The 22,879-nt window shown below is 36.8% G+C and overlaps 1 protein-coding gene and 1 long non-coding RNA gene across 2 annotated transcripts in view; both read right to left on the bottom strand.

Moving 5' to 3' along the window:
* The window catches only part of LOC137487733 (uncharacterized), a 753,637-nt gene that overhangs the window by 414,112 nt on the left and 316,646 nt on the right, over positions 1-22,879 (bottom strand). The gene's annotated exons all lie outside the window — the stretch shown is intronic.
* traf4a (tnf receptor-associated factor 4a) overlaps positions 13,923-22,879 on the bottom strand; it is a 75,898-nt gene continuing 66,941 nt past the window's right edge. The window contains 3 exon segments of the mRNA NM_205762.1: positions 13,923-15,592; positions 17,655-18,029; positions 19,991-20,146. Of these exon segments, the coding sequence (NP_991325.1) occupies positions 15,335-15,592; positions 17,655-18,029; positions 19,991-20,146 (789 nt within the window). The 3' untranslated portion in view covers positions 13,923-15,334.

The raw sequence follows: 22,879 nt of genomic DNA, 5'->3' as shown, positions 1-22,879 counted from the left end.
TTATTATCATTACAGTCATTCTTTACTGGATTATTTTGTACGCTCTGACAATTGATAAATAAACTAAAACTCTGCTTTCTCTGAAGTTGTGATTTGCATACTAATGAAGCACTTTGCAGAAGGAGCTATCTTGAACAAGAAATATGCAGCAGAAACAATACAAATAACGTGAGTCTCTCACTTCTGATTTCCTGTTTAACCATTTATAAAAACATATTGGGTTCTGTGGAGGTCTCAAAGCATGTACATTTAACTGGTTCAGTTCTTCTGTGCAGAAAAGGGGAACTACAGACGGTGTAGAAAAGCTGATGGAGACAACCCGCCTTCTCCTTCTTCTGTAAATATAAACTGGGGCTGCGTCCGAAACAGCATACTTCCATACCATACAGTACGTTAAAATCAGTATGCGAGCCGAGTAGTATGTCCGAATTCATAGAATTCGCAAATCAGTATGCGAGAAGTACCCGGATGACTTACTACTTCCGGCGAGATTTTGAAGTGGGCATCTTATGATGCCCCGCGAACGAATTCATGAATAGGAGTGAAGCGACACAACTGATGCAGGTAGGTCACGTGACCATGAGAAAATTGCGGATGCAGTATGTCCGAATTCCATTCATACTGCTCACATTCATACTGTATAGAACGTACTTTTCTAACGGCCGAGTAGTACGTTTAAATTCAAATGCAGTGCCTACTGAGTGGTAGGCGGTTTCGGACGCAGCCACAGTCTTTAGTCCTACGAAAACACTCGCAGAGCATTGGGTGTGTTCTCTAGGATAACATTGTAAATGTGTCATAAGGACATATTTGTGCGACCCAGGGCACTAATCGAATTATTAATTTGTACTTAATAAATTACTAATATTTTTTTAATTAATCTCCGCCTCCTGAGTTTGTATTGAACATGCATGAAATAATAGAGCACATATTCCAACAGTATCAAATTCCATGAAAACAACACTCTTCCAGCTGTCCTTTCTTCATACTCACTTCCAATCCCTCTGTTTGCCATGGGGTATGAATGAAATGTTCCTGAATGAAAGTGAAACTATCAAACTGCAGTTAAAGTTGGAACAATTCAAAATTAAACACCCGAAATTACATGGAATTTTGGAGGAAAAGTTGAATAGCATGGTGATGCAACAACAATAATTGGTCTAAGTGCTATAACCACTAAAATGGGATCATGAGAGGAACATTCAGATTAAGGCAATTCATTAGATTACTGATGTCCATGTTAACATAGTCAGTGTCAACCACATAACATCCTGGCAAGCATGTAGAGCAAACATCACTGCAAAATACAAAAGTGAAGTCGCATCTGTTGCTGTTCCTGTGATTGCAGGGAAGGGGGAAAAGCCTGTAATTTGTCCTTCTGATAAGGAGCAAAACATATCAGTGCGACCATAAATATTCTGAAAGAATGCAAAACAAGTTTCTTCACCAGTAGCCAATGAGGATTAACCAACTCACAATATGCACAAATATTTGCAAAGAGGTAGCTAAACATTATATGAGCTATTAGATATGCCCGTGACATTTACATGCACACACATGTTCTCTCTCTCACGCACAAAATCCCACGCTTTCCCCACCTGCCAGTGACTGTTTATTGAAAATTCATAAGTCCTAATTAAAGAAAATGTGGTCAAATATTGCACTGCAGAGAGCCAAACTAATTTTAACTTCTCTATAATTGTAAGCAGGGATGTGACTGACAACAGGGGTGCGGACAAAAATGCAGGTTTAATTGGAAGGTCGGGTAAGCAGTGGTCAATTCAGGGGCAAACAGATGTATAAGGGCAATCCAGAGTCGTGGTCAAAATGACAGGCAGATGGTCACAAGGCAGGCAGCAAACAGGATTAAACAAACAAATGAGGATCAAAACATGGCAAAGCAAGACAAAGGAAATGCGTTGTAATGTCATTTAAACAGATACTGGCCCGTGCAGAGACTGTCCAAAGGGCATGTGCAGAATTTATTTATTTTTTGTTGTTGTTGTTGTTGTCACGCGCGTACTGAAGAGCGGTGTTGTCGCGCGCGTTATGATCAGCGGTGTTGTCGCGCGCGTACAGCTTTAAACCGGGGGGGGTTGGTTGAGGTTGTTGGAGCACACGTACTCAAGAGCGGTGTTGTCGCGCGCCTACTGAAGGGCAGTATGTGTCACTGGGGCACTATTGATCATTTTGGAAGGGCACTTTCTATCCAAGACTAAAAAGGGCATGTGCACTGCACTGGTTGAGCCCTATGTGTGCATGTGCCTGAATAGATACCAAGACTCAGCTACAACTGTGTGTATGAGAGGTGTATACTGTATATAGTCTGTGTAATCAGTCCAAAAGCAGCTTCAGCTGTGAGTGTCTAATCAATGGTGACTTGGAGCAGGTGAGTGTTTGTGCTGCATGGCTGAGATCAGTAGTCCATAAACCGGCAGATTTGTAGTTCGTGTGAATGTGGGTGTTTTCCAGTGATCTATGATGTTTAGATCTCTGGTGATTGTGACAATAACTTAGCAAATGACCAAGAAGTAAGCAGGATAATCAATGGCTTGTTGTGCGGTAAGCACAAACTTAGATGTGAGTTGATAAGATTAAGAATGCACATTTTTTCCAAAATGGTTGTTGGTGTTGATTGTCCAAGATCCGGCAACTACTAATAATTACTGAGACCCTGCCAACAATGTAGAGGACATTATATTTTCATGAAATCTTTTTTTTTTTTTTTTAGCTACTCTGTAAATTCCTGTTCTACTGTTCAGAGAACATCCTGGGCTTACTAGTGATATGTCATTTAATTGGCTAGCATGCTAGGAACCACTTCCTGCATTGCATCCAAAATGGCCGGCAAACAAACAAACACATTTTATGGGAAGGAGAGAGGTATGTAAAATATAGCTTTTAAAATATTTTTTTACTATTATTATTACATATATATTTATTTATTAAAGTGTCAGGAACAAAAAGTTTAGCTTTCAAAGCTGTTAACTTGTTTGTGTTTCAAAATATCATTCTTTTTTAAATGTCCACTATAGTGGACACCAGGACCATCTTAATGTAATTAATGACTAAGAGTCTGACAATCAGACAATTAGAGAATGACAATCAGTTTTAAACTGTTTTTATGTTGAGTTTGTTTTGGATTTTGACTAACATCTAAAAACCTTTATTTTAGTTTCACAGGGCTCTTAAGTAAACAGACATCTCATCTTATCTGTGGGACTCATTGAAAGCGACACACATCGTTCAATGACATTTAGCAATGCAGTTTGCCGAGGGGCTCACCAGCGCTGGAAAAACGTAAACAAAGTTCAGTCCTTGAATCTAAGAGTGGCTCTACTGTTGTCTCATTTCATCAACTGAGAGCGTTTAATCTGTGGCTCTGCAGTGCATGTGACTTTTCCAGTCCGAATGGGAAACATGTATGAGCTAATGTGTAATTAGACGTTACTATTTTGACTGAGCTCTGCCCTCGAGGAGCTGCTGTTTGAACTGCCTCTGCCAGGAAAACTTACAGGCCATCAGTACGACTGTGGGTTTGTGCAGTTTACTCTTTAAATAACTCTGACTTCAGCTCGATGCTGGAAAAACGACATGGCTGGAGAAACACACTCAAAGACACTCTTTCAGTTAGCAAAATGTCATAAAATAGGTAAATATGATTTCATAAAATACTAAGTTTGCGCAACATCCACATTTTCAGTTGCTCTTTGTGCTTTATATACACTTATTTTGTTGTTTTTGTTGCAGAGTTACAGTGTAAAGCTTGATTTTCAGGCAATTCTGCTCCAGTTTGTGTCCTCAATCTCAATCTTGTTTTAATTCATTGTTGGAGTTGCCAGATAAAAAAACCCTCTTTAATATTTTGAATTTGAACTGCAATATCTAGTTCAGCCACTGTGTAAAAATATTCCATACTGCACCTTCAATTTAGCTGACAATTTTATACAAAGGGACTAACAAATGAGGATGAAAGAAGCACTTCAAATCACCATACAATAGTTTCTTACACAAATGTTCAAGACATACTCTATTATTCTGACCTCACAGTCAATTATGCTGACTTTACAAAATTTTAATACACTACCTGACAAAAGTCTTGTCGCTGATCCCAGTTGTAAAAGCAATGAATAATAACTTTTCTTGATCACTTGGAAAAGTGGCAGAAGGTGGATTTTTCCGATAAATCATCTGTTGAACTGCATCCCAGTCTTCACAATTACTGCAGAAGACCTATTGGGGATGCATGGAGGCAAGATTCCCACAAAATTCAGTCAAGTTTGGTGAAGAAAAAATCATGGTTTGGGGTTACATTCAGTTGGGGGTGTGCAAGAGATCTGCTGAGTGGATGGCAACATCAACAGCCTGAGATATCAAGACATTTGCGCTGCTTATTACATTACAAGTCACAGGAGAGGGAAAATTCTTTATCAGGATAGCACTCCTCATACTTTAGATTCCACATCAAAGTTCCAGAAAGCAAAGAAGGTGTAAAAAATAAATAAATACATTTGAATAATCTATAATAAGATTACATATTGAGAATAAAGATTTTAATGTTTTTTATTTATATATACTGTGTATTATTATCTGTATATTAATTAGTATTATAAAAATAAAAAACTTAAATCTAAAAAGAGTATTTTTGGTCACTTCATATGATAAAAAAAACTAAAATTATATATATATATATGTGCTGGATAAGTTGGTGGTTCATTCCGCTGTGGCGACCCTAATTTAATAAAGGGACTAAGCCAAAAAGAAAATGAATGACTGAGATCTACATACATAATGAGAATTTTTTATTAATAATGTTGTATAATTTTTTATAAAGACTTAACAAAGGCTTCATTATTTGATCAAAAATACAATTAATATTGTTATATATTATTTCAATTTAGAAGCAACTATTTTCAATATGACATACAGTCACCGGCCACTTTATTAGGTACACCTTACTAGAACCAGGTTGTACTCCCTTTTGCCTTCAGAACTGCCTTAATCCTTCATGGCATAGATTCAACAAGGCACTGGAAATATTCCTCTGAGATTTTGGTCCATATTGACATGATAGCATCAGGCAGTTGCAGCAGATTTGTTGGCTGCACATCCATAATGTGAATCTTCTGTTTCACCACATCCCAAAAGTGCTCTATTGGATTGAGATCTGGTGACTGTGGAAGCCATTTGAGTACAGTGAACTCATTGTCATGTTCAAGAAACCAGTCTGACATGATTCATGCTCTATGACAGGGTGCGATATCCTGCTGGAAGAAGCCATCAGAAGATGAAGACACTGTGGTCATAAAGGGATGGTCATGGTCAGCAACAATACTCAGGTAGGCTGTGGCGTTGACACAATGCTCAATTGGTACTAATGGGCCCAAATTGTGCCAAGAAAATATCCCCCACACCATTACACCACCACCACCAGCCTGAAGTGTTGATAAAAGGCATTATGGATCAATGCTTTCATGTTGTTAACGCCTATTTCTGACCCCACCATCTGAATGTCGCAGCAGAAATCGAGACTCATCAGACCAGGCAGTGTTTTTTTTAATTTTGGTTAGCCTGTGCGAATTGTAGCCTCAGTTTCCTGTTCTTAGCTGACAGCAGTGGCACCCGGTGTAGTCTTCTGCTGCTGTAGCCTACCTGCCAGATTGGACGTGTTGTGCATTCAGAGATTCTCTTCAGCATACCTCGTTTTTAACGAGTGGTTATTTGAGTTACTGTTGTCTTTTTATCAGCTGGAACCAGTCTGGCCATTCTCCTCTGACCTCTGGCATTAACAAGGCATTAGCACCCACAGAACTGTCGCTCACTGGATCTTTTTTCTTTTTCAGATCATTCTTTGTAAACCCTAGAGATGGTTGTGCATCAAAATCCCAGTAGATCAGCAGTTTCTGAAATACTCAGGTCAGCCCATCTGGCACCAACAACCATGCCAATATTTTAAATGCAATTTATTACTGTGTTACAATACATGCATATATCTGCACAGTACATTTTAATTTTTAGTAATATTGATAATAGTTTTAGTAGTAGTATAGTAACAGTATAGTAATATCAGTTCAAAATACAGTATTTGGAACTTTTTATCAATATAATCCTTTCTTTCTCATTAAAAGTTAAAATTACAAATTATAAAGGTTTGACTCAGCACATTCTGGAACAGTAAAGTAAACATATGTGTTCAGTATGTTCAACTCGTAGGTCTCGCAAAGTTTAAAGTGCCGTTTCAGGGCTGTCCTGCTTTACCAAGAAATTAAACATCTCTTTTTCTCTGAGGGATTTTAGAGAAGCCTTTATATGCCTTTTTTTCTCCAAAAAGTCGCATAAGCTCTTACCGAGTCCAGAGAAAACCTCTGGCAGGAGATCAAAGTTGAGCACGTGTCTGTTTGACTTCCTCTCTTCATCTCTGGAGGAGATCGGCACATGCAGAGTAATGAGACACAGCCTGCTTTCACTCACTGCCGTAAAACAAAGCAATAAAAAAGTGCAGACTTGGCGCTCTTTGTGAGGGAATGAAATAAAAGCTGCAATATTGGGAGACATTTCAGCCAAACTGTAGCTGTAAAGACCTATAAAAGGGTCATGACATTTATTTTTTTATTTTGTAATATGCGTCTTGAGGTTCACTTAAGATGTTAGGTATAAAAAATAAAAGGTTTTTCAACACTAAAATGTAGAAAAAGTGCCTATCAGTAAATGGTACATGTTTTGGTGAGCTTACTGTAAGTCATTGCAAAAGACTTACCCCCCTACACCCACCCTCCCCCCACCCCCGGTATTGCTGTTGTATCCCAGTTTTCCACAACATTATTGGAAAAATAAAATAAATCAGTCAGGGGGCTAATAATTCTGACTTCAACTGTACATACATTTCTGGAGATTGCCTTTTATGTAGCCAGAGGTTTGTATGGCTGCATTTCATTTTTAAAACAAACAATACAGGGCAGTATGACGCCCTTCCTTTTCTCGCTTGCCAGCTGACTGCTTACCTCCGTATGGATGGCTTTCCCACTGTTACCAGTTTGTTTTGCCATGTACGTTGGTGGACTTGAGACGCAGAGCAAAGTTGACCATGAAAACGGGGTTTGAGTCCCCCAAACAAGCAGATCTATCACAATATATTTTGTGGACTATGAACCAAGGTAGCCAAGGCACACATAGATATTCAAACATGCAATCAGTTTGACTATGTATGTGTGCCTTGTCTACCTTGCCAATGGCCTTACACAAAAATTTTGGGATGTGTGTCTGGGCTATCTTGCTAAATGGATTTACACTAGTGTGCTACGATTTCCAAAGTGCATACATCGGAAAACCTAGTTTTCACATTGCAGTGAGGACTTTAAAAATGGAGGCTTTCGAAAACAATGATGCAGTTTTGTCATGTGATAAACTCAGCTAAAATGATATGAGACAATGCTTGCATTCAGTAAAGGCAAAAGTGTCCACAATTAAACAAATGAATAATAATGATCTGGATATGAAATCTATGCAATACCCTTGTGACGTCACATGACAATTTGGCAAATGAGCAACAAAGACTCATTCTGAAAATGTACCCCAATATATATTTCTGGAGATCGCCAATTATGTAGCCAGAGCTACATATGGCTGCATTTCCTCTTTAAACTGAATGCTACAAGTCGGTATGACGCTGTTCCTTTTCTCGCTTACTAGCTGACCGCGTACGTCCATATGGACAGCTTTTCCGCTGTTACAGGTTTGTCTGGTAGCTTGACATGTACATCGGCGGACTTGAGAAAAAGAGAGGATTTGACCGCGACAACAGGGTTTGAGTCTGGTGAAGGACAGTTCTAGAAAGCAGGTAAGACAAAAACAAAGGCAAAAAAATAATAATTAACAAGGAAATAACAGGGTGAGAATGTGGTAAAATCTGAAAACATGGTAAAAATCAGAAGAGGCCTTTTCTTTTTCTGGATTGCTTTTTAAAACACTGTGATTGGGTTTAGGAAAGGGGGTAAGCAGGTCAATCTTTGCTTTTTTAAACACTATTGGTTGGGTTGAGATAAGATTCATTCAGTCAGATGACAGCAGCCTCTGGTGGACTTACGTGAGAACAACAGATGCGAATGGAACTCTGATCTAAAAAAGTGTACACTGCGGCCAGGTAGCTCCTGGGACGTATTTTGCTCTCTTCAGAAATGTATTTAGAGTTACAGATTCAGAATGAGCCTGGGTTGCAAATGAGTCAGTATTGATTTAAAAATGTTTTGTTGATAACGAGGACATTTGAAGCTTTGGAACTTGCAAGGTGTTGCAATGGAAGAAAGAGCTCTTATATGCCAGAAGATCAAGGCAGATTTGATTTCACATGTCATCATGACCCCTTTTAAAGTTTTCCACACCTTTTCACCAGTGCATTTCCATAACCTCTCTAGCTTTTTTTTGTGTTCATTGCATTCATTTTTAAAAATCTTTTCAAACATATTGCACACCAAAAGAGCGGCTGATGCAATATATTTGTGCTGCGTGAAACTGTACTTTTCCACAATAGAATTCTCCATTTTATTACTTTTCCAGACTCCACTCTCTCATATTCCCAGAGATTTCTCAGCAAGCGTGGGAACTCTGGATGTACATCATTTTATTTTATCTTACACCACGGACACTGCTGAATGTTTCTCAGGGAGTTATTTGAGACTGAATCGGAGGATGTGCTGTTCTTAAGTGTGGTTGCTTTCTTCAACAAAGGCTTTGTGGAGCTGGTCTGGTGGGCGGCTCCCGCGGGATGCCTAAATATTTGAGACTTTGGGCCATTGCAAACTTTGAGAGAGCAAACAGAAGCTCGTGTTAAAGAAACTGCAACCGGTGTCAGGAAATAACATTTACATCAAGAAGCCGACTTAACAGCAGAGACTTTTTACACAAGAGCAATGTTTATGATTAGCTTGTTAGTTATCTCTGTCTTTTGTGTCAAATTGATTTTAATTTTTAAAAATAACCAAAATCAATGGTCTCAAACTCGAAACCTGGAGGGCACAGTTTTGCTCCAATCCAATCAAACACAGCTGATCCAACTAATCAAGACTACTATGGACTATTAAGCAGCTAAAGCTAAACTATGCAGAGCTGCGGTCCTCCGGGAATTGAGTTTGAGACCATTCATCTACAGTGGCAATCAGAATTATTAACTCCCCTGAATTATTAGCCCCCCTGTTCATTTTTTTCCGATTTCTGTTTAAGAGAGAGATTTTATCAGCACATTTCTAAACATAATAGTTTTAATAAATCATTATTAATTACTGATTTATTTTATCTTTGCCATGATGACAGTAAATAATATTTGACTAGATATTTTTCAAGACACTTCTATATAGCTTAAAGTTACATTTAAATACTTAACTAGGTTGTTTATGTTAACTGGGCAGGTAAGAGTAATTAGGCAAGTCATTGTATAACGATGGTTTGTTCTGTAGATTATCAAAGAAAGTATAGCTTAAAGAGGCTAATAATTTTGCCCTTAAAATGTTTTTTTAAAAAAATAAAACTGCTTTTATTCTAGCCGAAATAAAACAAATAAGCCTTTCTCCAGAAGAAAAGATATTATCAGACATACTGTAACAAATGTCCTTGCTCTGTTAAACATAATTTGAAAAATATTAAAAGGAAAGAAAAATTCAAAGGGGAGCTAATAATTTTGTTTGCAACTGTAAATCAATCAGAATACCAAAGTTATTACAAACTTCATGCATCCTTTTGGACAATTTTGCTTAAAAAATACTTTGGCTATTACTGGAAACAGCATACATTTTTAAATGTCAATTTAAATGTAAATACTTTCCTCTCATTTGCTTTAATAAATCAGTTTTACACTTAGTACAATTCACTTTAGTACACAATTTACTTAGTACACAAAATTCATTATTTGTGAATGAGATTTATGCAGCTTGAAGCGAAGATGCCACCAAAATGACCAAAACTGCACAAATGAAAAGTAATAGGGCAAACTTATGCCCCTGCTCAGGTAAACTGAGCAACTGTGATTGAAGCAAATTGTGAAAATGAATAAAAATGTCAATTTGCAGCATCGTTTTGCACATAGAGATTCACAATAAATATGTAAAGCACAAAATTCAGTCCATGGCTGAGCACAAAATTCTACTACTCTGCAGGTTTCACCAAGTTAAATTTAAGACTTTAATGATATTTTTAGGAATTTTAGACCAGTGGTCCTCAACCACCGGGCCACAGACCAGTACAGGTCCATGGATAAATTGGTACCTGGCTGCACAGGATATCATTAATTATTTTCATTTTATTCATTATCTGAGTCGGAATGATCTATTATTTTTTTAAAAATCACCGTATTCTCTCGCTTACATTTCGATCATTTGAGCATCCAAATTTAATCCACAAGCAGCAAAATGACTAAGAAACTGATGTCTTTGGAAAGTTTCTTTGCAAAGAGGAAAAGACCCACAAACTGCCAAGGAATGGATCCACAACCATTTGTCAACAAATCAGGTCAATCCAGCATGTCTGTCAAGCAGATCAATAGCTGGAGATTGCAAGGGGGTTCGCAAATGTTACTGTAAGGAAAATAATTAAACTATTATGGTAAATAGAGTTAAAATGACCTTTTTAAATAACATTTTAAAGTTTTATTGAGATGGATTGTTGGTGGTTGTAAGGGTGTTGACCAGATTGGGTAGCAATACATGAACAAAAGATAATTAAAACGCGTTTAAAAAAAGATTTAAGACTTTCAACACAACAATTCAGTAAATTTAAGACTTTTTAAGGCCTAAAATTTAGATTTTGACATTTAAGACTTTTTAAGAACCTGCAGACAAGCTGCAATCAACAAAAACCCAGGGTTTTGTGACTAATTTAAATCTCTCAGATGGTTCCATTATTTTTTAAATTTGGTTTTAATTGTAGAGTCTAGGGATGAAACAATTCACCTGACTGGGCAATAAACCAAAAAGTGATGGAAATCAACATTCAGAACCTATAATCGATCAATTTTTTCCAGGTCAATTTTTCTATTACTTTCCCTACCGCATGTGGAGTCAAGAGACCTCGCTCTATTAAGGCTGATTTAAGCCACCTTTCCACTGCATACAACAAACGAAAGCGGCAGACCGGAAAACATTCAATTTCCAATGGAGAGTAGTCCGGGAGCGGCGTGGAGTTCGGATCATCTCCATATGCGGAAAAATCAGATCCAATCTGAGCTGCAGTTGAAAGTGTTTACAGTGTTTACCTATTGATTGAAGTTGTTGCACATCTGCCGGTTCCCGCCTCTAAATGTGCTAGTTAGCTTCTTGTACATTAAAGTAGCATTCAGAAAAAAACCCGTAAAGGAAATTGGTAGAGAGGCAAAAAATAAATCAAATAATCATTCATTTATCATAATCGAGTTAAAATAAAAATTAATTTAATAAAAATTTAATTTAATTTAAATTTAAATTTCATTTAATTGAGATTTTAGGCCAAATTGCTCAGCCCTAACCTTACTCACGATTCAATAAGAATCCCAATACTAAACTCACAATTCATGATTTAGTCATGATTTTTTTTTACACAAAACTATTTGAGATAAATTTAGGGTGAACAAGAGCCCTTTCATATTTTTCTCAAAATATATATATATATATATATATATATATATATATATATATATATATATATATATATATATATATATATATATATTATTTTTATATAAAATCTTTTCTGTACTTACTAAATTGAAATTTTTAAACAGAATCCATATAAAAAAGGAAATAATAATACAAACTAAATAAGATTCTTTAATATAAACAAACTAAAACTTTGACTGATCAGCTACATTACAAATTTAGAACCAATTCCAAATCAAAAATGAACAAAACAAAATAAAAGAATCTCTTTTATACAAACTACAACTGTGCTGGGATTAAACATTTTTTAAAAAGAAATATCAGAATTTCTGTTATAAGCTGAGCTCTTTGCACATTTACAATGTGCCCTGCTCATGAAAAAAAATAAATAAAAAAATCACTGGGGACTGAAATGGCTAATGTGAAGAGAAAGGCCTTTCCTATACCAGAGAGCAATGTGTATAGAGGTAGTCAATGGGCCCTCTGCTTCACGGGACTGGCCACAGGCATAAAATACTAATTATAATATAGAATATAATAAGCAAATTATTATATTATGCATAAACTAAATTTGAAAAGAGAGGGTAAAAACGAAACAATCTAATACCTGGTTCTGTAACAGCAAAGCTTTTTCGTTTAGTCTGAAGTACATCTTTACACTTTCGCTATGAAAACACTGATGTACCATGTGATCTCCGTAGCATTAACACTGGTCGGAAAAAGCGGAGCTGCCAATCCTCTGATCAGCATGATTTGACCTATTAATAGCTTGCCAGGAAGTGGTGGGTAATGGGATCAGTACAATGAGGTGCCACATCAGATTCCATAGGTACTGAATCCGGATCCGACTTGTTCCGTCACAAATTAAGCCCTGCTGACGTCATCACATCCAACCATTTCTGTTTGTTTAACAGCCTATGGTTAATAAATACTTATATTTATACTATGCTTTATGTATGCATGGCAATTGAACTAAATTTATTGTTGCTTGAATACAGTATATCATTATAGATGTGTAGTTAATTTGCAGTAATCTCTCAGGCGTAATAACCTCAGACAAGTTCCGAAACTGTCACTAAAATATCTGTGATTGTGAATAAGTAAAGAAAAAACGGTCAAAATAAATTGTTGAAATAAAAGAGAAGCAGATCAGTTTGACACCTCGCGCAATCATTTGCTGTCGGTATGCAGAGGAGTGATCTGCTCTCAGGCTGCAGGTATAGGAGAGACTGCTGAACAAGGACTGGGCCGCCTGTGATGCCTAATTCAGACCAGCAGTGACTTTGTAGCTGCCTGTCGCTCTGGCTGGCGGCCTGCTTCAATTGCAGGGGTGTGTAGGTATATACAGCATGAATACAACCGGCCTCTGAGAGATGATCACGCGATCTCTAATGGTGTTCCTATTGGTCGCGCAAGAAATTCGCTCTTCATTTGCATTAAGTTAAAGGGTTCTCAACTTCGCATTGCTCGACATGCCCACCTGATCGCCAACTGTCACTGTCGCTTGCGTTTTCTGTTGAAATGAATGGTTGCTTGTTGCTTTGCCAATGTGAGTCGAATGAAAGAGGTTTGAGTGCTCTGAGGCGGGGGAGGAACCGACGGCATCAGCTGCAGCTCGAGTAGGAACGCTACAGTACACATGAGAGTTTATAAAAATCTCCAGTAACACAAAAAGACGCTAGATTAGCCGCTAATCGCCTTTTTGAAAATTGACAAAGTCGCTAGGTTGGCAACACTGCTGCTGATGTTCAGGTAAAGCAAGTTGCTGGTAAACAGCACTCCCTCTGTACAAAACATGTATCGCAATTCAGTCAATATTTGTACCGGTTTAAATAGTCACAAATTTAAATTGATTTTCAATTGAATAAAGCTGCGGTCACACTATGTTTGAGCTTGTAAAACTCTAGTATGGAGCTGCAAAAAGGGGTGGGATTAAACAAGATGATAAGAAATTTAATAAAGTTAGTGATTGGTCCATATTTTAAATTCCTGCCCAGAGAGGTCATGTTTTGATCCTTGATTGGTCTCACGCAGTCAAGTGATGCGATTTCGCAGGTCAGAGTTCACCAAGCTTGAACTTTGCAACGCAGCGAACTGTGAAACTTATAGCACAAGCTTGCGTTTCCAGTTTGACGCATTCACATGCGTATGAATAGAAGTCTATAGGGAGAAAAGTGCAGTGTGACCGCAGCTTTACAGTGACTTGTTACAGCCCTAGTAGACTCCCAAATAGATTGTTTAACTCCATTTTGTCCCTGTTTTCCAGCAAAATGTTAGCGACGACACACCAGATCAGAGCCCAACTTGTAGACATTATTTTATTTCAAGTGATATTTGACAAGCAATCATCAAATTAACATATAAAAAAACATCTGCACCATTTTCCTGTCAAGCTCACATTATGGCGCCTTAAAATAAATACTTCTCAAGAGGAAATAATACAGACATAATATGCAAAAATCCAAACCAGACAAAAAAATAATAAATGACCGAGCAAATGCCACAGAAGGTGAAACGTGAAAAGGGTCCAACGAACAGTCCCCGAAACTCATCGCCAAAAAAGTATTGTAGAAAACATCCGAAGTACTTTGTAAAATACAGAATCTTAGCAAAAAAAGTCTCTTTTTTTTCTTTTGTTTTTCTTCCAAGGTTTTCTTGTTTTTTTGTTGCAAAATATTAGCTGGTATCGTAGCGGGATTAAATGCGAAGAAGAATGTGCTTTTTGCATTTTTTTTTTCGTTATTAGTATTCACATATAATATATTATAATAATAAGGATCAACAAAAAGTCCTCCACTGGTCTGTATGGAGCAATGGCAGCCATATTGCACAAGGCTCATCTTCCTCAGGCACATGGAAGAACTCTCCACTTGCTCACATGCTGCTTTACCAGGCACAGGTAAGCCAAACTACCAGCGCCGCTCATTTCTCGGTTCATCATCCACCACAGCAAGACAAAGAACTGAGCATGTCGAGTCTAGAGTTCACATTCGAAATCCTCCTCGCTTTGTGACACAATGCTGCTCACATTTATATTTTTCACATATCAAAAACTTTTGGTTCCTTTCGCTCATCCGACCGTCAAGCCCTCACACGCTGGTTAAGAATACAGGATACAGTACAAAACAACAGAACTGGTCCATGAATGAATCTCCCCCCTCTAACTGAATGTAAACAATCTCTCGCAATGGCTTTCGATCCGAATCCGACTGCATGAGTTTGATTTCCATCATACGATAACTATTAAAAAAAAGCTAGACAAAAATGCCATGCTTGGAATCATCTCAAACGTTGACTAGTGTTGAAAAAAACGCAAGTACTACAATGCACCGTGGAGTCGAACGAGTTAAGCTACATTTAGTTCACAGCCGTTGTTAGTTTACTTAAACTAGTTGAATCTACGTTCAGTTGAGCTCACACCCATTTTTCAACGGGGTAGAAAGAGGGTTAGTGTACGTCTTGTCAATCTCAAAAGGTTAGGAATAGCCTTTCACAGTCCAGAAATAACAGTTGAATTAAAACAAATGTTCTAGGCACTACTGAATGTCCAAAGGCGTTGCTGTAGACTGAGGAAGAATGTGTTAGAAAGCAAATCCAAGAGATGACTTTGCGAAACACTTCCATATTTTGGTACGGCTCCTCAAATCTGGCCGAGTCACCAAACAGATGGGCTCTGTGAGGGGATAAAACAAAACGTCGACACAAATGTTCACCCCTCAGGCCATGATTTTTTGCGGGATCTCTATGGAAGCTTTGAGGAAGATGGAGTTGTCGCGGATGTAGTTCCTCTTCTTGATCTCCTCATGCGAGATGAATTTGGGGTAGCCGAAGCCCAGCGTGCTCTCGTCCAGCGAGTTGCGGCTGCTGCAGGGCTTCTGGAAGTTCTTCCAGTTGGGGTCCGGGTTGAAGGTCTCGGTGATGTGCTGGGGTTTGGATAGTGACGGGTCGCTCTGGTCGAGGATGGAGAAGGTCACCTTGGAGGACATAAAGATAGATAAACAAACAAATAAATAAATGAACAAATAAATAAATTAATTAATAGAAAAAATGATTTTGCATATTATTTTAAATATACAAAAGAATTGATCTTGCTGTTGTTGTTTTTGAACAACGGTGTGATTTTGTAAGCAAACTGACATTTGAAGGGTTAAAATAATCACAATTGATGCTGGTAAAGAAATATGTCAGTGAAGATGGAAAAGGTATTCATATATACTTTTATAGCCATTTTTGTACTTTGAGGTATGGTGGCTGAAAGAGCTCAAACACTTTTAAGTTAAGAAAACACATGAAATATATATTGCCAATAAGCAAAAACGAATTCTAGAAACATTTGTTTTGATTGTGCAGTTTCTCTATCTTTATTAAAAGTGTCAGTATGATTAAAAGCACTATAGAATTTACTATAAACTACAATAGTTTTTTTTATATACATGTTGATGTCAGACAACTGAAAATAGATCTAGTAGCAGATACTGCAGCCTCTGTTCCTTTTTATCTTGCTCTTTTTATTAACACATTATTTATTTAGCATATGCCTGATTATTAAACTGGTAAAATGACTATAAACAAATGAAATATTCTTAAGAATAAAATAGTATGTGTAGTTTGGAAGACTAGCATTTTGACGATATTATATTGTTATTCTGGCATTATACAGTATAAAGAGTGGCGTAAAATGTTCTTAAAATGACAATAATATGATCACTATTGTTTTTCGCAATATACTTCGGTGCATTATGGGTTCTATTTTGATGATCCAGGTGCAAAGTCTAAAGCGCAGGGCGCAAAAGCAATTATGGCATGTCAGAATCCACTTTTGCTATTTTAAGAATGGAAAAATCAGCTTTGCGCCGTGGCACATGGTCTAACAGGGTTGTGCTTATTCTCTTAATGAGTTATAGGTGTGTTTTGAGAATAAACCAACCAGGGTCTCGTCTCCCATTCCCTTCAGAAGTAATTGCATCGTGCCATAGCACATTTGCTATTTACATGGCGAACTTTGTAAGTGGAAAAACTGAATGCTTCACTAGTGACACAAAACAGTTAAACAGAGCATCTAGAGCACGAGAATAAGAGAATGAGCCTCCTCATTCTTTACTTTCACTCTTGTGGATAAGGAAACGTGTTGTACGCAGACATCCATTAGCCTACATAATACATTTTTTATTAATAATTTTTTTTATATTACTTTTTTTGCATTTATTAAGCGCAAAGATTTGTTTCAAAACTGTTTCTAAATTCAGTTCTAATTTCCAGCAAATGAATGAATAAACAATAATAACGAAGTGTGATCAGTTATTTCCAAATACACATGCTGTGTCTCATATGGTCTAAAACCTGACAGGTGGGCAAACCTAAGCTTGTTTTTAATAAAACAAATATAAATATGGATATAATAAATAATACTGCTACTAATAATAACATTATACAAAAGCAAATTGTCATAAATTTACTGGAAAAAGCCCCCCAAGATGAAGAAGGCATGAGGCAGTGGTTTTTATATTTATGTAGGCTAGAAAATAGTATGTTTCGTAATAGTTTAATCCTTTAATTCTTTTTCCATTTGTAAAGATATTTGTGTATTGCTGTACAGCCTGTGTGTATTAAGCGATGTTTAAGTGAGGCGCACAACTAACGCGCTCTGCGCTGGACTTTAGACCTGCTCTCAGCTGGTCTATTGAACAGTGTATTTTAGTTCCTCAAAATAGCAACGCACCAGCAATGCGCCTCAACACGCCTCCTTTTTTAGACCAGAACGCCTATGGGCACACATATGATTGGAAATGCTTTTGCTATTTAAACAGCGTTGAAACCTAAATGAAATATATAAATTTAAATGCATTTATGAGCTTGTTCACAAACAAACAAAGTAAAAGATTTTTCTTCTAAGGTTTTAGATATTGTGATATTTCAATATTGTAAATTCTTTTAGCTACAATAATTATGGTGTGAGAAATCCATTATCATGACACTCCTAGTTGAGTTGGTGCTATATTTGCCCATGTTAAACATAGTTTAGATCAAGAAGGTCACCTTGTATGAGAAGGGCCACTCGAGCAGGTTGTCATATTCTCCGGGCAGCACGCGGATGTATATGGACAGATGCGAGCCTTCACCACTGCCGTTGCCATTTAGAAAAGCAGACACCTGAAGCTTATACCCGTAGCGGTGCGTGTAGAAAGGTGGACTGAAGAACTCGTGGTTGTTGCGCAGTTTGGCCTCCTGCAGTTTGCGTGAGTAGTCGGTCAGTTTCCAGATAAGGACGCCATCGTGACTGACCGAGAGCTCCTCCATTTCGCGTCTGAGCTCCAAGATCTCCTGCCTCTGGCGTCCCACGAGACTGCACATCATGGTCAGGTGGGATTTAGTGCTTTCTTCCAGATGCCGACCAATCGCCATCTTTGGGCACTGGAAACCAGAAAACAGATTTGTGTAAGGATAATGTGACTGTGAGTGTTGGTTTTGACTCCTGTTTGATTCTATCAGACTAATCGTTGTAGAATCAGTGTTTTACTGGCAACAGTCTACACTACCTGACAAAAGTCTTGTGGCCTATTCAAGTTTAAAAAGTAATAGTGCAAAGGAAAAAGAGTAAATATTATGTATGACTCTCATGAGCTTGGAGGACTGCATTCATACATCTCTGCAATGACTCAAATAACTTATTAATAAAGTCATCTGGAATGGCACAGAAAGTGTTCTTGCAGGACTCCCAGAGTTCATCAACATTCTTTGAATTCATCATCAGTGCCTCCATCTTACCCCAGATGTGCTCAATAATGTTCATTTCTGGTGACTGAGCTGGCCAATCCTGAAGCACCTTGACCTTCTTTCTTTGCTTTCAGGAACTTTGATGTGACCCTGCTGAAGAATTTGTACTCTCCTGTGGTTTGTAATGTGATGGGCAGCACAAATGTCTTGATACCTCAGGCTGTTGATGTTGCCATCCACTATGCAGATCTCTTGCACGCCCCCATTCTGAATGTATACCCAAACCATGATTTTTCCCTCACCAAACTTGACTGATTTCTAAGAGATTCTCCATGTGGGTTCCAATAGGTCTTCTGCAGTATTTGTGATGATCAGGATGCAGTTCAAAGATGATTAATCGGAAAAAATCTACCTTCTGCCACTTTTCCAAATGATCAACTAGAAGTTATTTTTTTGATCTCACAACTGGGATCAGGTAGACTTCTGTCAGGCAGTGCATATTGCTGTATTAATACATTTTTAAAAAAGTTTTAAGGCAATTAAATAGTTATTTTAAACTGAACATGGTTTAAAAAAATCAATCAATAAATACTTGATGATTCATTTGCAAATGCCACATTTAAAAAAACTGTAAAAAAAAAACTAATGATCTATTTTAATTAATTAAATGCAATTTGTCTCTAATTAACTGCAATGACTGGTATATATAAATGACATTTCAAAACATAAACTGTATACACAGTTGTAACAAGTCTGTTTATCTGTCCATTTGAAAACAAATGTATTAAGTTTGTTAATTATATTTTAAAACGTTTTAAACATGACAAATAAAAAAAACAACATTTCAAAAGTCTTTGTATTTGTCCATTTGAAAAGTACTATACATTTGGCAAATGTAACAATCCTACCATTTCTAGACACAACTTTTAAAAATATTGAGTATATTAACCCTTATGTGCTCTTCGGGATGTTTACATCCACTCTGGTGTGATTTTGAGTCTTAGGTTGGCCACAACGTTACCTGTGTTTTAGCAAACGGAATGATTTTTGGATGACACATATTTTGCTGTTTCACTCCACAGAACTTAATATAAAAGCCAGAAACATTTTCAAATAGGCATATGTAAAGGGTTAATGCTGCCAACTGATAATCAACAGTAAAAATGAAAGGTTTTATCTCTTCCCAACAGGAAATAAAACAACAACAGTAAAATAAATGCATGATTATTTGATGTCATGGCTTCACAATCAAAACATGTTGTTATAACGAAAGTCAATGGGGAAAAACAGCCACCAACACAAGGAAAGGGTAGTCATTTTTAACAGTACACAAAAGTTAAGTATTTTTTAATAAAAAAAGAATACTTAATATACTCAATTACAGTTTGAGAGAAATACTACATTACAGCATATCAGGAATATACAACAAATAAATAGAACAAATTATTCATTTAAAAAGCAATTAATTTTTACGCTAATATTTGATGTACTAATTCATACTGCATTTAATCAATTAAATGTCTGTGTTTACTTGAAAAGTACTTTCCTTTACATTTAATACAAATTTCAAAACTAATTTATTTATTTTTATTCATCAGGTTTCCACTAATAGCTTGAAAGTCAGGGTCACAATTTGCGTGAATGTGTCCAGCACTCACTCTGTGTTTGCAGCCGGCCTCTTTGAATGGGCAGAGGACCAGCGCACTGCCGCAGCTCTCCTTCACGTGGTTGGCCAGGTCCTCACGGGCGATGTTCGGGGTGCCGCACTGATTGGGGCACTGCACTGGGAAGCGAGGGCAGTGATACTGGTGGTTCTGTGGAGAGCAAAGGCAACAGTCGGGCATTAGCACTGACGTTAATCTGGAGGTTGTGCTGTGATTTCTTTAGCAATGACAGCTTGAGCACTAAGGCGTGAGCTCCAAAATATGCGTGCGTTCATGAAAATCATCATGAGATCATCTCAAACACCAGATCTGACAAAGTTGGAATGTTTTATAAAATGCTTTTTTTGTTTAAATAAGTAATACTTCAGTTTAAATACCAATTCTCATTATTAGCTAATGGTGTATTATCAGTCTATTATTAAGATATTGGCTGTTTATGAATACATGTAAAGTACATAGTCTGCATGACTTTATTGTACATTCTTAATCCTAAACAATACCTAAACCCAACTACTACCTTAATACCTATTAATAAGCAGGAAATTTGGAGTTTATTGAGGCAAATGTCAGAGATAAAAGTTTATTAGTAGAAAGAATTGTTCCGGAAAACAAAGTGTGACCAAATTTTTATCATATTTTCTCATCTGCTTTAGAATCAAGGTTGTTTGTGGTTATTTGGTGTCTTATGCCATTTTAAACAACAAATATTTAGATGAAAACTTTTATGTTTTCGCCCTACCATTTTGATAAAGTTTTATGTGTTAATGATATTTGGCAATAATGGACAAAACTGCTGTATTACGCATGCCAGGCCAGAATTTGTCATCGGTTGCTTGGTGCTTTTGTCTATATAATTGTGTGTGTCTAAATGTGTGAAAGATGCGTCTTCACTTTTGGTTGTAATGTTAAGTAAATCCACTCTTTGCTGATGAAGCTAATGTAAACACTTGAGAAACAACAACACTACCACATATTCTGCCGTAGTTGTGTATGTTTGTTTGCACTTGCCTTTAATATACACTCTACTAAACACATACTGGGCATGTACATGATGTCATTGTTTTTCAGAGACTTTCATTTTAGGCGTCGAACACGACAAAAACTTTCACTTTTAAATCAGCTTTCAAATGTATGCAATATTAGTTCCAAAAACAACATTGTTTTGCAAACAAACAGGTAAAACGTATAAAAAGTTTCCCCTTTTTTGCTGAAAATGTCATATAAATGGCCAAGAGTGTCTGCACTCATGTTCTCATGCCTCAGCTGATACAGCGTGACACTAGAAAGGCTGAAGTCACAGGTTCAGATGCCAGGAAACACGCACTGACAGATGCTCAGCATTTGGATTGAAGTGTAGGCCAAATATTAGTCATAAAGTAGGAAATGGCGCACCAAAACATGTGAAACATGAATCCTCCTCTGTATGAGAAAATGAGAACAACTTTTCTTTTGGTTTGAAAACCTATAAGTGCCTACAGTGGCTGTATTTTAAGATATCATGTGCTCTTAGCATGAAGTATGTTCCAAAATGTAGATGACTTAATTATCCCACCTGCTTATATAAGGCCAAATTCACAACCCACACTGTGTGCATCCATAAGAAAGGTTAAGTGACATCCAAGAGAGTGGACAAGGTTAGAAAAATGTAGATTCTAAAGCTGTTCAGCAATGAAATGTATCTATAAATCTGGTCCTCCAACTGATTTCACAACTTAAAATGTTGTAATTTGTCAATTTTGTTGATTTAAAAAAGTAATGTGTGACCCTGGACCATAAAACCAGTCTTATTTTGCACTGGAAATTTTGTAAGTACCCAAAAACACATTGAATAGGTCAAATGATAGATATGTTATGCCAAGTCACTAGAATATTACATAAATATCATGTTTAATGAAGACATTCTGTCAATTTCCTGGCAAAAACATCTATTTACACCATAAAGCAGTGTATTCTCGCCATGACTAGAATGTCTGTGGAGTCATATCCGTTTTGCAAGCAGTTCCATGATGCAGAAACAGACAGCAAACATTAAAAAATCCAAATAAAATGGTCGTTGATTATAAACTGTAACAATTTAGTGCCATTTCCAAGCCTACCCACAAAACGAATGCAAATATATATAAAACTGTATATAATAAATATTAAAAATATCTAATTAAAAAATATATAAATATATTAGTAATTTTCATTGTTAAGCTCTTCATGTTAGTAACTTTAAAGTTAATTTTCCCAGTGTTTAGATTTTTTTTAATCCCTCATTTCATTTCATTAAATCCCGATTTTCAAATAGTTGTATCTCGACAATGTTGTAACATTGTCCTATGCTAACAAACAAAACATCAATGGAAAGCGTATTTATTTAATATTATTCAGCTTTAGGTGATGTATGTAGATCCAATGTAGACTTATAACATTTCGCATTTATGAATTCATTATTTTGTTCCCTTACTAAAACAATACTTTTCAAATTGCAAAAGATTTAACATATTTAAATCCCTGTTTAAAAATGTAGATAAATACACAGATAAATCCTTGCAACATATTTGTGTGTAATATGTTGGAAAGACTGTGTTTCTGTGTTCATAGCTGATTTTTGAGCATTATATTAGCTTAGCAACATGCTAACATTCAAATCCATTCAAAATCAACAACAAACTGCAAAAAAATGAGTCACAACACACCACCCGTGGGATCTAATTCACAGAACGGTCACATCTGAATCCCCATGACAGATGTATGAAGACAGCGCACCATGTTTTCGAAAATGGCTAGCATGTCTATTAGCCTGGCAGCTGAATCTCCCAGTGTTTCCAGCATGTATACCTCTATGTGTGAACGCAGGTGTTATGAAAAGAAGCGAGGCCAGCCCAAGCTGTGGTTGGC

This window comes from Danio rerio, chromosome 15 (assembly GCF_052040795.2).
Source record: "Danio rerio strain M-AB ecotype USA chromosome 15, GRCz13ab, whole genome shotgun sequence".
In the NCBI taxonomy this organism is placed as follows: Eukaryota; Metazoa; Chordata; class Actinopteri; order Cypriniformes; family Danionidae; genus Danio; species Danio rerio.
The sequence above is the reverse complement of the archived record's forward strand: the minus strand, read 5'-3'. Positions and strand labels throughout refer to the sequence as shown.